Raw genomic sequence first — 16,734 nt, 5'->3', positions numbered from 1 at the left:
CCAATACCAAATTATGCCAAGTCTTCAGCTAGTAGCTCTTTAGAAACCAGCTTGTTGCTGTAACATACTCAAACTGTGTTATCTTTGGAATTATTTGTGTCTAAAAAAGTGCCACTTTAAAACTGGTCCTGTGCTAAGTTATCTGGTATATGCAGACATAAAACTGGTTCCTCCCGTGAGTTAAATGCCCCCTTTTATGCTTGAATTTAAAGAGAAAAAAACATTCTCCCAAAGATGGTCAGGTACAAGGACTGAATATGAATATGAGTGACAAAGCAGCCCACATTTAAAGAAAAACTTTGAAAGACTTTCAGAAAGCCTTGAGAACTATTGCTCATCAAAATCTTTTAACCTATGGGCTACATTAATGCCTGTACTGCAGAGTTTAGGAAGGCTACACAAAACAACATTATCAGCTCCCCCTTGGCACAATGAACTCTGAATAAGAAGCTTGAACTGTATGAACATGGCTGTGTTTACAACATGACAGTTTTCTGAGAATATGACCTACAACCACACTAACCAAGATAATATTTAGCCCCACATCTAGCAACAGAAGCATGTGTACATCATCTGATCAACAGCACCCCCTGTTGATCAGTTAGACATTAATTCCATGTACTTGGTTGCCGTTTTATACATTTTATACATTTCATACTTTTGTTAAAATGAATATGAAAACACAGGACAGATAACAAATCATTTATTTTGCTAGACAGATGAAACAAACTGAGCCATGATAGCAGCAATTCAACTATTAGAATATTTACACTATCACATCACACCAAGGACACATGTAACCCTTTACAATGTAAACACATGATACAAAGACATATTTCAATGCTAGAAAACAAGCAACTCTATCCCACCAAAAAAGAAAAAAAAATGAAAAATGAAGAAACCTGCTTTCTGCACCAAATACCTGCTTCTACACTTAAGGAGTTCGTGTCCTGAACATTGTGAAACAAGTTTCCACAGGTGAACGACAGAGATGCTTGTCTTTAAATTCTGTTTGAGAAATTCAGACAGTGAAAGGTGAAAATAAGACAAACCATTAGCAAGGATTGTCTTTGACATTATTGTTTTTTTTTTTCAAAGAATGAGATTGTAAAATGTGAGGTAATATAAGGACATCCACTGTAATCATTTCTGTATTTTATGAAAAGAAAAGAAAATACTGTAAGCGTACACCGTCTCTCAATGAATTACACTGCAGTTTACATCTGTGCAGTGAAATCATATTTGGTGACAAGTATCAGTCGAAAATGATAACTACATAAAATTATTAAAAAAAAACAAAACAAGTGTTGGTACAATGATTTTCTGAATAAAAATAAATTTGTCAAGTATAAGGTTGGGAGTTCTGAACTGCTTCTGCAGAGCAGCAAACACCACAAAGGTTGCCTTTAACCATCAACGTCCATTCATTTCACAACATAAAGAACCAAAGGTGAAGTGTTGTTGGTCGTCCTGTGAGCGTGTCTCTGTGTGCATCTCCGCACACACGATGGTGAGAGAATGTGTGTTTGTGTTATTGAGAGAATGCCTCGTCTTTCATCAGCATGCGCGGGCTCTCCTGGTTGTCCATGCGACGTCTGGGACCCATCATGCCTAGAGGAACACACGCGCCATTTATTTATTCAATCCAGACACATAATTGATTTCAACTGGTGTTTAGTGTCTCAATCACTACACTATTACTGGTTCTAAATTATATGTGCACCAGACAATTTATTAAGTACAGCTGTTCAACTGCTCATTAAGGCAGATATCTAACCAGCCAATCACATGGCAGCAATTCAGTGCATTTAGATATGTAGAGATGCTCAAGACAGCCTGCTGAAATTAAAATTGAGCCTCAGAATAGGAAAAAAAGATGATTTAAGTGTGGTTTAAAGAAAACAGAAAATATCCAATGAGCAGCAGTCCTATGGGTGAAAGTGCCTCATTGATGCCAGACATCTGGAGTATGGTAATAACCACAATACAGTTAAGGTACACAGAAGAGCATCTCTGAACGCACATGTTTAGCCTCGAAGCAGAAGACCACAGCGGATGCCCTTCCTGTCAGCTAAGAACAGGAACCTAAGACACATTTCCTGACCAAATTTGGACAATAGAAGGTTGGAAAAACATTGCCTGGTATGGTGAGGTTTAGTTTTTGCTGCAACATGCGTAAAAAAAACAAAAAAACAAAACAAGAAACCATTGATCCATTCTACCTTGTCTCAACTGTTCAGACTTCTGGTGGCAGTGTAAGAGTGTGGGGAAATATCTTCTTGGCACAATTTGGCCATTATCAATGTGGACCAGAATCTCTGAGGAATGTTTCCAGCACTGCGTTGACCCTGTGCCATGAAACATGAGGGCACTTCTGTGCACAAATGGGGTTCCAACCCAGCACAAGAAAGATGTATTTAATAAAGTGGCCAGTGAGTGTATTTTGAATTATTTTTATAATATGCTAGCTAGCAGAAATTGTTAAGTTTTTTTTAAATATTTATTTTTAGTTGTACACTTGGTTTATACCAGTAGGTGCCTGGGGGTAGCTGTAGCTCAGGTGGTAGAGCAGGTCAGCTACTAACTAGAAGGTTAGATCCCAGTCTGCTCTAGTCTGCATGCCAAATATCCTTGGGCAAGATACTAACCCAACATTAATAAAACATGGCATCACACGTCCATCAGAGTGTGAATGTGTATGAATGTTAGATAGGGAGCAATTAACAACTTAGAAAGTGCTTGGGTGTGATTGGGTAAATGTACAAGTTGTATAAAGAGCTTTGAATGCTCAGAGTAGAAAAGCGCTATATAAGAACCTCATGTTGCTACACTGTGAAGTTTCTTTATTCTACAGAACCAAACGTTCTACCGCATCATACTTTGGTGTGGTAGAAATCTTATGAAGTCAGGGATGTGACAGATATAGAGAAAGCAAAACAGGATATCTTTATAGCCACCACAGTCTGAAGCCAAACACCTTTAACACTTCATTATGTGACCAAATATATGGTCATAGTTTCCTGTTGAATTACACTCATTAATAGTGGCTAATAAAATCAGCTGACGTTACCACGTAGTTGACATTTGGGACAATAAAATTCACCACTTCACTTTATTCTATTAGACATAGATTATTAGGGAATTCTTGTGTAATTTTGCCCTTGAAATCACTTACATGAGGATAGACTGGTGGAAGCAGCAGCTACTTTTGACTGCTCCCTTATTTTTAAAGGGTTGCCAAGCAGGCAGCTCTGCATGCTTGGTTTGGCAGATTTCTTTTTTCTTTTTGATGCAACCTCAAAGGGATTTGTGTCTCCTCCTGCGATCGGGCTGAGGAGTTTTCATTTGTTAGGCGAATGTGTAAACCACTACAGTATGGACTGTACTGACAGATAGGCGTAACCTGGAAACATAATACCTTCAGCCAGACCAATATAAGGACAGAACAAAACATGTTTCATACACTGTAATGTGAAAATGATTCTATATGCTGACTCTGCTATGCTTCACTCTGGTATCCACTGTTATAAAGTGATCTGTGGGTAATTTAACTAATAGTATACATATGACAGCATATAGCAAAGCTGCACTGTTTTAAGATCTGATTACATACAGACAAGCTCCAGCAGGAAGTTAAAATCTTGTTTTCACTCACTGTTCTTATGCTTGAATGATTTGGATCTTCTTGGTGAGTTTGGATTCTGAGGTGGAAAGACAAAATATTTTATTTTTGAGTTTTTACATGCAGACAAATGCTGGGGCTATTAAAGCAGCGATGCCCAACATGTTTGTTTAGTTAAAGTATAAGGTTTGATGAAAAAAAAAGTACCTTATCAGATTTCCTTTTCTTGGCTGTAAAAGAAAGATTTGTTTTAGAGATTTAACTCAGAGTTAACAAATATTAGTCACATTTAAATTTCACGCATTCGCAGCCCAAGACTACGAGAGCGTCACCTTTCTTTTCTGCCCCATAAGACCAGTCGTTATCATTGACGTCATCATTATCCTCTTGGTCACTCTCTGACTTGTTGTTGGTGTTGTTACCAGTGACTATTCTGTAAAAGAGGAACAAGCAAGGTATTGCGCGCGCGCGCGCACACACACACACACACACACACACACACACACACACACGGAGTGAGTCAGCATTATTCACTGCAAATAACAGTTTGATTATGAAACAAACCAACTTCAGGCTGAAACTGATTTTTTTTTTTGTTTTCTTGTTTCTGGAGTTCATAAGATTATCATTATTCACTATGCTGCAGGCGTTATGCTGCCTGCAGCATATTTAGCTTATATAGAATACTGTGCAAAAGTCTTGAGCCCCCCCTTTCCATTTATGTTTATTTTGCTAGGAAGATGAGGGATAGGTGCGGTGATTTAATGAAACATGGAAACAGAGTATATAAGGTATATATAGAGAATATGGGCAATTCTAATGAGTTTCAAAGTTTATGATATGCCTTTTTGTTCTGTTCTCTCTCAAGATGATCGCACACTGCCTCGACATTGAGGTCCTGGCTCTGGGAAGGCCAATCCATGACTTACCGGTATGGTGTTCCGTTGTGTGTTTTTATATCCGGGTATGCTTTACCTGCACTAGCAGTGTGATTGGGATCAGTGGCTTGCTGTTGTCAATTATTTTCCAGATATTATTGCATGATGAATCAATATCTGGGGTTTTTTCCCCCCCACAGTGGTGACAGGGCCTCCAATGTGTTTCACAGATGGCTGTAGAAACTCACTGCTGTGCCTCTTTCCTGACCTCCACAGCGCATACTCACAATTTCACTTATGTATATATTACTCCATCAGACGTGTTTCAGTGGATTTTCAGTCCAGTTCTTGTGTAATTTTGCATGTCTCAGCCTTTCCTCTCTGTTTCCCTTCATTAAGAATGTCTTCTTGACAGACAGCCTTCCACTGAGTTCATTTCTGAAGAGGCTTGGATGAACAGGTCCTGTTTCATCTCCTTGGTGTACATAGTTTTTTTTTTTTAAAGGTCTGCCACTACTTCTTTTGTCCTCCACTTGTCCAGTTTCTTTGACACAATGCACATCACCCCAAGATATCCCAAGTTTTTGGATAATAGCGCTGTGGGAATCACTGTGTTTGTGCCAAAAAATAAATAAATTTTCGTTTGTCAAACTGTTTTTTCTTTGGTGTTTTTGTAGATTCAAAAAGTAAAAAACTGGAACAAACTGCAAATTGTTGTTACAGGTTGCCAGTTGCAAAAATTAAGAAATTAAAATTAGTTCATTGCCAAGTTGTCTTTTATGTGTAGACACAACACTGGTTCTGTCCTTGAGTTCGGCACCTTTTGTATGCTTGAATGATTCACAGGTCAGTGTTAAGTAACTTAGCAAACAAAACTAACATTCCTTTAAAAATGGTCTAGTTAAAGCAGCCAATGTACAAAGAAAACCTTTGAAAGACCTTCAGAAAGCCTGGAGTTTCAAATATATGAACCATCTCTCAAAACCACTTAAAAAAAAATGCCAAGAACATGTGGCTCCTTGGAAGCCATAGTCAAACACCTTGGTTTTCAGATTCATAAGACAACACGGTGAAAACATTTGAGATTACCACAGCCTCTACTCACACAGAGTCTCAAATCAGCTGTGTTGGCTGCTTTTTTAATGCCCATACCTGCGGTTGGCTATACGGCTGCTGTTACGTCCCATCCCCAGACATTTCTCCAGGTGTGGAGCAAAGCGTGAGGCAGCAATACTCCGGCTACAGTTGGGACATACACACTCCTTGTTTTTCCACTGGTTGTACACTTGGCCAAACACATCCAGTCCTGGCTGGTCCACAATTTCTGGAAGTCGAAATAAAGTCATTTGATTTATACGTTAATTATTCTCTGGTGTACACTGGCTGATATTGAAGAAACAACTCAGCTTTACTTGGCTGAAGAAGAAAAGAAAGAAAAAAGAAAAAAGTCTGTGCTCACCGAAGTCCCTCATACTTTCTTGGTCCGTGTCATCCAGGAAAAAATAGCCCTGCTTTACTGCCCGGTGGACCTCAAAGCAAAGTCCCAGGCAAGCATCCTCCACTAGGTCAGACAGGATGTCCTGAGCTAGGGCCTGGCAGGGAAGAGAAAGACACACAGTGTTGCCTGATTGCTTTATTGTGTTTTTGTTCTGAAGCAATTCAGCCACACGTGTCTGCAGATACAATGTGCATTTCCAAGTCTACCAGAAGGCTTCCACGCCATTGTACCTCCAGCTTGCTGTTGTCCAGGCTGGACACTGAAACCTCCTCCATTTTCATTTGCCAGAACTACCAGATGAGCAGACACTGCTGTGGTCATGCTGTAGCTCAGCAAGCATTGGCCAAAACAGGGCTGCAGCGGGAGGGATACACAAGTAAGCAACACGGTGGCAAACAATGAATGCAAATCAGTCTGTGGGTGAGATGCGTGGACTTACAACTGCACGTTGAACACTGCCAGGGAGTCACTTCCCAACGTTTTAAAACCTGGGGAAAAAATGACATTAACTTGGCGTTGGTGGGTGTTTTTCCCTTTTAAGCACTGCAACAACTCAAACAAACAAACAAACAAACAAACAAACAACAACAGACGAAAGAAGGAAAACGTGACGCTACAGCGGTGTTCCGAGTATTACCGTGTAACGAAAGTAGCTTAGCCCTAACCTTGGAGAAGAAAACAAAGAGCTTGGCTGTGAATGGGCTGCTTGCGAGATGAATTGAAAATGCCAAGAGGTTAAAGGAGAGGCGGTATCGTACTCACGACCCCCCTCAACAGCACAACTATACAACACGCACAGCTACTAGCCAAACATGCTAATCCTGTCACATTAATTAGAAGCTATGCAACACATTTAGTTGTGACTGGCTGTGTTATTTTATTATGTTGCTGTTTTTTTTCTTCGACGCTGGAGAAACAGAGTAACAACGAGGCTCTTCCCCGAACCCCGACACCGCTGCTGCACTGCGGCTGTGCGCCTTTCAACTCCCCGTACAAACACCCAGCAAGGGTGGGAGTGAAGGGACAAAGCGACGCCCCAACCCTCACATAAAGCTCACCGACGGATAATAAAGCAGCCTCAACCCAAATCCCCTATTAATTGTGTTTATTTACCTGTTTCGGCAGGCACCCATCTTTACATCAGAGATCAGGCAGGAGCAATCGATCGCTACACGAGTTCCCACCAGCGATTGCTTCCTCTGCTCTTCTAAACCAACTCCAACAGAGTAGTGATGGGATTTCCGACTCTTTTTAGAGAACCGGCTCTTTCGCCTAAACTCACTAAAAAGAGCCGGCTCTTCAAGTTTATTTGTTGCTTTAATTAATTTATTATTAACAATAATATAAAATTATGCACAAAAGGAATTACTAATGTAAAAAAAGTGGTTTATTTATATATGTTTATATAAAAATATATGTAGTGGCCTCTAGAGAGAAAGCACATACAAATTCCAAAGCAGGTACAAATTCCAAAACACATTTCTAGCGTTAACTGAACTTCCAAGACAGAGCTACCATAAATCACTTAAATTACACAATTGAAAGCATATGTGTATTTGTGTATTTATACACAAACACTGATATATATTCAAATAATTTTAAAAAAAAAAGATTGTTTACCTGAAGCGGAAAAAAGTGTGAGAGAGAGGGTCAGAGAAAGAAAAAGAAAAAAAACAACAACCCACGGCTCGCATCCTGCACGTCAAATATCCGGCTCTAAGAGCCATTTCGTTCGCGACACATCACTACAACCGAGTGTTTACCTCCCAGGGCAGCATGTGACTGTGTTTCCCCCACGCCGCTTACCAAAGAGCTACACTGTGCCTTTATTTCACTTTTTTCCCCACCACCCCTCCTAGTTTTTGCCCGGTTATTTGAATTTTACAGCCAAGATTAAACAAATCTTTAGGCAGACTTACAGCATTTATCGCAAAAACACGTGGGACGTAATAAAAAAAAGGACATCAAAAATCCAGAAAATCACACCATTTTATCTCAAATAGGTGTCTACTGATAATAAACCTCCCAGTCATGTTTGATAACAAGATGAACCTTCTTAACCCTTGTGTGGTGTTCGTATTTTTGTTACTCAGCCAGTGTTCATGGGTCTGGTGGACCCGCTAGAGTTTTGGCTTTCCAAATTAACACTATCAAACAATTTTATGTTAAATTACTCAACAGATGTTTACTTCATCCCACTTACAAACCATATGAACAGCAAACATGGTTAATTTTTTCCCTTTACCTTTGTTAGATCACATTTATGAATTAATGTGCTTCTCGTTTTTCTTTTATATAAAATGTTATAAATAAATCAGTTATAATCAAGTGGAGTGAGTGGAAAGACACAACACATTTACACGTGAAAAAATAATTGTTTAATTTTTCTTTTGAAAAAAACTGAACACGGGTCTCACAGACCCGAACACCATACAAGGGTTAACTGGGACGTCCCCCCCTTTTTTCTTTAATAGTCAAATGAAGATAAGCCTGTTTTCATTTTAGTAAGAAATACCTTTTGTCCTTTTTTTGCTAGTTATTTTTCCCCATTTCATGCCAACCTATGGATCCATCCCGACTGAAATCCAAAGATTGTTACCAGACAATATAATTGCTGGATTAACAGGATACAGGCAAATACAGACTATCAAGAACATACTACTACTACTACTACTACTACTACTACTACTACTACTACTACTAATAATAATAATAATAATAATAATAATCTTCAGCTTCCATTTATTCTTATTTTATTAACTTTGCAAATATAATTGTCTGTTTTGGTCCCACATTTCTTTTGTAGGGATCTAGCCACCCTAATTCACAATGGATTTTCTATGAAACCACATGACACACACACGTATCATCACATTACAAAAATAGCTAAATATAGGTGCTGTCAGTATATTTATCTTTCTTTCAGCACCACCTGTGTGCAGCATAAACAGCATTCAAATGGACTATAAAACAGACCAGAAATTACAGGAGACACAGATTTGGGACTCTGAATCCTGAATTCAAACCTGCAGGAAAAATCAGTATGTAACTGCAAAAAAGGTGGAAGTAGTACCAGAACTTCCACGGGTGAAGAAAAAAAAAAAAGCTAGTGAAACGATTTAAGCTGTTTTTAATCAGACTATACATTTAGAGACACAAGGCAGCTCAGTGGCCCAGTGGTTGGCACAGTACATCACAACACGAATGTTTAGGCTCGACTCCTCCGTGGTCAGCAAGAATCACCTCCAGATTTCTCCCACAGTCCAAAGACACACATGGTAGGCGAACTAGTGATTTTAAACTGGCAGTCGGCGTAATTACATCTGTATTAGCCCCATCACAGACAGGCAACATTCCCAAATGAAATTTATGGATCGACGATATGCACGGTGTTTTTACTCCCCAGTGTTCACTGAGAGTAAAGTTAAATAATTGGACACGTAAGTGCCAGGAGGCATTGCCAAGAAGGCTGCAAACTGGCAAAACTTCCTTCTGTAAGGAATCTGAAAACACCCCAGTGTGTTTTGTTGCGTTTCATCATTTGAATGCATTAACTTGCAAAAAATGATCCACAACACAACAGACAGATTAAAATTCCAAGCATCGCTGCAGCGTCCATGTGAATATAAACCATCTTGCTTCAGTGTGGAAGTCGGAACAAACCCTTAGACGGTGAAGAATGTGAGGTTGTGAGGTTTTTGTCACCCACTCGAGGGCTTTTCCCTCTCTTCAAATTCAGAACAGCATCTGAATTTTCTGCATTTGGTTTTTCAGCTGTCCATCTCATCACCAATTAATACATGTCAAACATTATATCATCTTCTTCCTCCTCCTCGTCATCATCCTGCAGATTAATGGGGGAGATTTCATATTTAGATGGACTGAATCATTTTTAATAACAAGGAACATGAAGGAAAAAAGGGTCTAATATTTCACAAACCTCATCAAAGTCCAGTATGTTGTCGTCTTCATCATCACTGCTGCTCTCGATGATTTCGTCTTCTGAGTCCTGCGTGACATACAAAAAAATTAGAAGAGTGCAGCTTAAAGAACATTTTCTTCATCATACAAATTATACTATTCCCATTATCACTTATTCTCATTCCCCCTGAATATACATTGCTATATTACATTGACTTCTCCGACATTTACCTGAAGCTCTTCAAGCATGATGTAAAAATGTGAGTCATAAGTAAACCCTGTGAATAACTTGACTGCATTCATATCACGAGCATGAACTTGAACATGTGGGTGTATTACTTGGCGCTTGCTGTATAAATATTCAGACTTACTGATGGCTGCTTCAAAAATAGTTCGTCCTTGTCAGAATAATTCGGTAAGGTGTCCTCAAGATATTTTAATTTCTGCAATAATGGACAGGAATGTTATTATATTAGAAAACAAAAGACAAAAACAGGAGACTGAATTTTGAGGTACTCACACGAGGGTTCTGTTTTTGATACTCATTCTGCTCATCTGGAGTCAGTGTCTTTAAAACAAAAGTGTGAAAATTTAAATACTAATTAAAACTTAAAAAAAATGAAAATTATAAATAAATAAATATTTTCCTACCTTAAACCACTCCTGCAGCTCGATGGAGTATTTCCTCAGCTTTTCATTTACTTTTAATTGGTACCGGGACTTGTCCTTTATGGAGAGTTCATGCCATTTTTTGTTGGCCGCAGCAAAGCGGTCTTTTGCATTTGGGATTTTTTCTTTTAGAATTTTCATCTGATCCTGGCAGAAAGCCACGTTGACAGACCTATAAAAATAAATAAAATTTAAAATTGTCTTTCAGGATTTCATTTGTCGAGTTAAAATTAATCCTTGAAGGTGAGTGAGTTTGACGACTATGCTCACATGGATGGCATCTTGGGCTCGCCGGGTATTTTCTCCTTGGTTTTCCTTTTGAAAATCTGCAGATTTATAACAAACGTGTTGATTTCAATGCCACGCAGTTAATACTTACATGAATGAAAAGAGAGCTCAGAAAACAGAAAGCTCTTAGAGGCAATTGCCAACAGATAGCTGAAAAGGTGACAAATTCCAAATTCCCCAAAAGTATCAAAGAAAAATGTTTGTTCTGTTAAATGAAAGTGGCAAAGTGTTGGCACCTTAACAGGACAATGTGTCATTCCTTCACTCTGGTAGTGGATTTGAACCACGAATATTCTTGCATCAGTGCTGAACACAGCACCAAGCCATACTCAGCTAGCTCTCTTGCCCCCCCCTTCTCATGAAAACTGTCAAGATTTGAGAGGAAGAGAAGAGTAGGAATACGGACACACGTCGCATTGGATGTCAGGTAAACTATGGTGCTTTTTAAACCATGTGGAGGATCTCTCACTGGCAAAGAACATGAAACTTTTACACTTTATATTTCAGTCAACTGAATCAACTTTTGCAGATTCAGTCTCTGATAATCATCTAATATTTACTTGACAAAAACTAAAAGAATTTAGATGCTTAAATAACGATTAAAACTAAATGAAGTAATCCAGGGTGAAAAGATTCACTGATTGGCTGCAGTTATAGCTGGTTTCTAAATGCTTCAACTTTGCAGTAAGAAGACTTACACTTGATGTGGAATATCCGAGAGGCAAGAAATTTCACAAATTGGAAACACCTGAATTAAAAGAGATAAGGCCTTTGTGTAACGCTCTGGTTTGTATTGTCTATCTTTATAGTTTCTTTAAAGGCATTTTTATTTGAGAGTTAACTTTGGTCTTTTGCTTTTTCTTCCCAGTGGAAAGGAACCAACACTTTTGCACATGTCTGTACATTTGTTATTATTTATAATAAAGAGCAAAGCATGAGGTCCAAACGCCCAGATTAAACAAATTTTCCATTTACTTGCAATGAACAGTCCTCTCACCTTACGCTTTGTAGGCAAACTGATCTTTGTTTTGCGGAGGACCTTGTTCCGCTTCTCCTCATCTAAACTCTGAAGATGAGAATACAACATAAAGTCAGCATTCACACAAAGCCCGTGAGATTTGTTAGCAATGCTGCACCTATGATCTTAGAACTTACCATTAGATACGTATGCATCTCACTTTCATACCGCATCTTCAGCTGAAATGAATGAACTACATGTTCAACTCTGCTTCAAGACATTATTAACATAACCCAACAAGATCACCTTGATTTCAAAACTTTGTTTTGCATCACAAAATAAAAAAAAGTAATTTATGCTGCTATACCTCTTTGGAGCGTGTGTTGTAGGCTTTTCTCTCCTTTTCACTTAAATTTCGCCACCTCTGGGACCACTCTTTTATGTAGGCTCTTGTTGGGACACTCATACTACCAATCAGCTCTTTGCAGAATAAATTGTAGCCACTTCTACAGATATACACACAGAAAACAAACAAACATGCTCAGTAGCCTCTTCACAGAAGACTAGATGTGATTTTAAACTACATTAAATCAAAGTTAGCATTAAACACAGGCCGCACAATCACACAGGCAGTCAGAAATGCAGTTTTCCAGCATGTTTGTTCAAGAAACTCAACACTTAGAACACCAACAACAAAATATTGTCTTAAACTAATGCACCATTACTGTGCCCATGTATAATCTTTATTCTTAATACGCTAAACATACGCACTGAACACAAACATAAAATTTGAATAGAAAACCAGAGCTATGCAATACACCAATTTCTGGTATCAATACCAAGTAAATAAAGGGCCAGTGTTGCAGAAACAAATACACATATCAAAACTTTTAACCTATAAAAGACAGCTTATGTAATGGAGAGAACTGATTAAATGTGCCATAGGCTATAAATAAAATGAACATGACAGTTGCCAAGCCAAGTGTGTGTATGTATGGCTTACATAGGTGGCTTGACAGGCAGACCCTCAAAGTCCTCCTCTGACTCACTGGTGCTTTCAGGGACCACCTTCTTCCTTTTGCTCTTCTGAAGGGATTTGCCATATTTTTCCCTGAAAGACAAAAACATTTGTTTGGCTTTTTCCCCCCTTCTTCTTGTACAGGCAGCCTACTGGGCCAATCCCACACATACACAGCTGGGAACGTATGTTTGTCTTTTACCTCAACTCCACCCTCTTATTAGTGAATTCTTTATATGCGTTCCTGTATTTCTCCAGATAAAATGCCTGAAAAAGTAAATAATTCATGACTTAAAATGTGAGCTTTTCTGACGATAGGAACAGGCAGTGTTGTAGTGACAGCTCCTGATATACTTTACCTTCTTTTTGTCAGGGAGCAGACTGAATTCTTTGCTTGCGATTTTCATCAAACCTGCACAGCTCATCCCTGGATTCTTCTTCTTAATCTTGGAAAAGACTTCCTTGTAATACCAGGTATTTACGGGCATGGGTCTCTTCGGGTACTCTGGATGGAGCTAATTTTTCGGAAATGTGAATACTCAGTAGAGGGCAAGTACAAGCAACAAAGGAATACACATTTAACGCTATGCACCTGACCAGCAGTGTGTAATCCATGTGGCCAAGGAGATACTGCCCAGAGCCATGGCATGTTCCAATGCTATAACAGTCAGCTGTTGTTCTGCAGTACACATACATGGCTTGCTGTGTAAACATTTCAAGCATAATCTTTTACTAGGTAAAAAATTAAATGGTACAAACGGTCTATTTGGCTGAAACAGTCTTTTTGGAACAGGAAGGGGACGTCCCCAAACTGTTCTTATAAAGCTGGGACCATGAAATTGTGCAAATTGCTTTGGTATGCTAAAGCACTAAACTTTTCTGTCACTGAGATTAAGGGCCAGAGAACAACCCCACACTGAACGCCTAACCCAGACTCATCCATCAGATTGTCACACAGAGAAAAATGATTGCACTTGGTGGTGTGAGGCTTGGATGCAGCTGCTAAGCGATGGAAATGCACTCTTCAAAGCTCTCTACCCTCTTTTTTTGATCTAATCTGAATAAGAAGTTTGGAGATGTCTAGAGAGTGACTCTGCAAAAAAATAAAATAATAGCGACAAAATTTCACAACTGCACTTGTTGCATGGGTGGTATCCTATCACAGAACCACACTGGAATTCACTGAGAGCTTTAAAGCAGCCCATTAATTTTGGATTTTGGTCCTGCGTAAGACTGAGGAGGCGCTTTTGATACATTTATTTTTTTTTTTTTTGTAAATAAAGTGATTCACATGACATTTAAAAGGTAACTTTCCACAGGCCATTTTTATTCACAAACTGGAGGTATAGAAATTGTTATGATTCTGTACCTACTAGAGATGGACCGATCTGATATTACGTATCGGTCCGATACGGACGTAGATTACTGGATCGGATATCGGAGAGAAATACAAAATGTAATCCGATCCATTAAATATCAAAAAAGTACCTCACAAAACTTGCGACACGGCGTAACTTGGCTCATAACCGTATCACGTCGGAGCAGTGTGCTCACGTGATAGAGCGGCTTTGTGTATTTGTAGCCTCTACCAAAACGGCATTTCATCTCCGAGGAAGTGATCCCAGAGAGAAGTAAAGCAAGTGTGCAAGTTCATCTCTGAATGTTTGTAAAGCATTCCCACGTTAAGTTTAACAACCGATATATGGAGCGACTTCCTCTTCTCTCTCCTGCTGCTATTAATCATGAAACTGATTAATGATCAGCTGATCAGCTTTTCTGTCGCGAGTCCGTCTCTCTTGTTTGTTTTTGGCCCACTTCCCGCCAGAAAGAGGAAACCAGCGGCTGAACAACAGCAGCACGTTTAAGCTTGATAAGCTGTTGTTAGAATTTATTTAATATTACTTTCTACACCAGGATCTTTTTCTACGTAGCTGACGGCTGGTAACTGTGCAGGGGCGGATCTAGCAAAGTTTAGCCAGGGGGGCCAATAGGGCATTAACAGGGAAAATGGGGGCACAAAGACATACTTTTCTTTCTTATTCTCATTTAAAATGTCTAGCTTTTAATAAATAATTATCCGAATCTTACACCCAAAGTTTTAATCTAAAAATATATAGAAGTCCATTACTGTATATAGTAACTGTTAAGTCTAATATACCCTAGTAAGCTATACTACTTTTTCCTTTGGGAAGATACCATCTGTGCAGTCTGCAATTCTGTTGAAGAAAGATGTTGAATCTATTTAATTATTCTTCAAAAATAATTTATTTCTGTGCATTTTTTTCCACACTGCATCAAATTAAAGTTGATTACGTCGATTAAGCATCATGAGGTGGAGGGTGGGGGGTGGTTCCCTATTTTTTTTTTTCGCTGGGAGTTTGCAACCCTATTAATTAGGTTGCTTAATATTTCTACTAAGTACTCTTTAAAATACCAGAATAGGAAGGATGGAGTAGGTTTAAGGTCATTAGATTGATCAGTATTGCTGAACTATGAAATATTTTGGGTGCAGTGTATTTTTTTTTTTTTTTTACATACGGTATAACAGAATAGTATTACTGTTGTTGTTTATTTAAACTTGAGTATGAACTTATACAAAATGCAGCAAGATATTAAAAAAAACAGTTTTATTGATTAAAAAACACACTATATCGGATTCATATCGGTATCGGCAGATATCCAAATTTATGATATCGGTATTGGACTTAAAGTGGTATCGTGCCATCTCTAGTACCTACCTTTGCGTTATTGAGGGGATCAGAAAGGACACTTTCAGCTTCCACAATGAGCTCTGTGAGGTTGCGAACCTTCCGCATCTGAGAAACAACAAGGATATGTACAGTGTAAATCATATATTTGCTCAAGTCTGGCTCTTAGCAGTGAAACAGGCAATGCTGAAGTGAAACTGAAGATTTGAACATCTGCTAAAGAATAGTTAGGGATACTGAACTAGTAAATGCAAGCTAAGTTACTAAGTTATAGTTAGAATTTGACCCACCTTCTGAATAACCTCTTTCCACTTTTGTTTGCATTCCTCCGGAGAAAAAGGAGGGAAGGCCACTTTCTCCCAGTCTAGAGTTCTCTCTCCATGGGTATAACTGAGCTCTTTCTTGTCATCCAGGATGTTGGCTTTCATTGCAGCGAGAAGTTTCTGGAGGTTTTTCTTGCACCATCCTGCACACGTACAGAAAGCACAGTCAACCACGACAAAGGATCCAACGGCCATTAACGAGATGCGAGCTTGCAAAGGCACTCTCATGCTGGGAAGAAAACTGCATATACCCACCAGACTCTTCTGCATTCTTTCCAGCGAGGCTCATGTTTCAAACAGAGCTTGTTTCATTCACACAAGTCCTTGGATGTACCGGCTGCACACAAACTACCCAGACATTTAAACTAAACCACGTTATTCTGCGTGGCAAAGTTAGCTAGTTCGCTAAGCTATCAGACTGATCTAGCTTAAGTTAAAAAGTTTTTACTTTACTGCTGCTGCTCACCCAACAGTACGAAACAAGGCGTAAAACACACGCGGCTCTGTTGGGCAGGAAGTAAACGCGTGCCAACTAGCCAATGAAAAGTGACATTCTTCTTCTTCTACGGGTTTCCCCGCCCTTCTTCTTCGTCGTCTTCACGAATAATTGCACAACTTGGCGCAACACTGCCTTTATCTGGTGGATTGTTGATCAGACGGTAGATTAATGGAAACTCTTTTTTTGTCATTATACGATCACAAAAAATTAGTTACCCTAAACCATTTTGTAGCTTATAAATCAAATAAACTACAAAATGTTCTTTCAGCTGTTTCTTCTTAGTACCACTAATACGATTTGCAAATCACTGCATTCTGTTTTTCCAGTTACATTTTACACAATTTTCAGATTT

At 38.9% G+C, this 16,734-nt stretch overlaps 2 protein-coding genes across 2 annotated transcripts; both read right to left on the bottom strand.

Annotated features, from left to right (window-relative positions):
* Positions 1-687: 687 nt before the first annotated feature.
* Positions 688-7,256, bottom strand: atxn7l3b (ataxin 7 like 3b). Its single transcript, XM_005949270.3, has 9 exons — positions 7,112-7,256; positions 6,438-6,486; positions 6,229-6,352; positions 5,960-6,092; positions 5,653-5,824; positions 3,955-4,055; positions 3,830-3,852; positions 3,656-3,701; positions 688-1,611 (listed from the first exon to the last, which is right to left on the bottom strand). The coding sequence occupies exons 3-9, from the start codon at positions 6,277-6,279 to the stop codon at positions 1,532-1,534; spliced, it is 606 nt and encodes a 201-aa protein (XP_005949332.1). The 5' UTR covers positions 6,280-6,352; positions 6,438-6,486; positions 7,112-7,256; the 3' UTR covers positions 688-1,531.
* Positions 7,257-9,091: 1,835 nt separating this feature from the next.
* Positions 9,092-16,426, bottom strand: LOC102294553 (nucleolar transcription factor 1). The gene is made up of 15 exons (XM_005949269.2): positions 16,139-16,426; positions 15,851-16,026; positions 15,591-15,668; positions 13,212-13,367; positions 13,055-13,119; positions 12,838-12,945; positions 12,202-12,340; positions 12,032-12,073; positions 11,874-11,942; positions 10,859-10,914; positions 10,571-10,760; positions 10,440-10,487; positions 10,291-10,362; positions 9,939-10,007; positions 9,092-9,842 (listed from the first exon to the last, which is right to left on the bottom strand). Exons 1-15 carry the CDS (start codon positions 16,170-16,172, stop codon positions 9,792-9,794), a joined length of 1,353 nt encoding a protein of 450 aa, XP_005949331.1. The 5' UTR covers positions 16,173-16,426; the 3' UTR covers positions 9,092-9,791.
* Between the last annotated feature and the right edge of the window lie 308 nt (positions 16,427-16,734).

This window comes from Haplochromis burtoni, unplaced genomic scaffold (genome assembly GCF_018398535.1).
Source record: "Haplochromis burtoni strain Fernald_Lab_line unplaced genomic scaffold, NCSU_Asbu1 Contig_642, whole genome shotgun sequence".
NCBI lineage: Eukaryota > Metazoa > Chordata > Actinopteri > Cichliformes > Cichlidae > Haplochromis > Haplochromis burtoni.
This window is presented reverse-complemented; position numbering and strand designations above follow the sequence as displayed.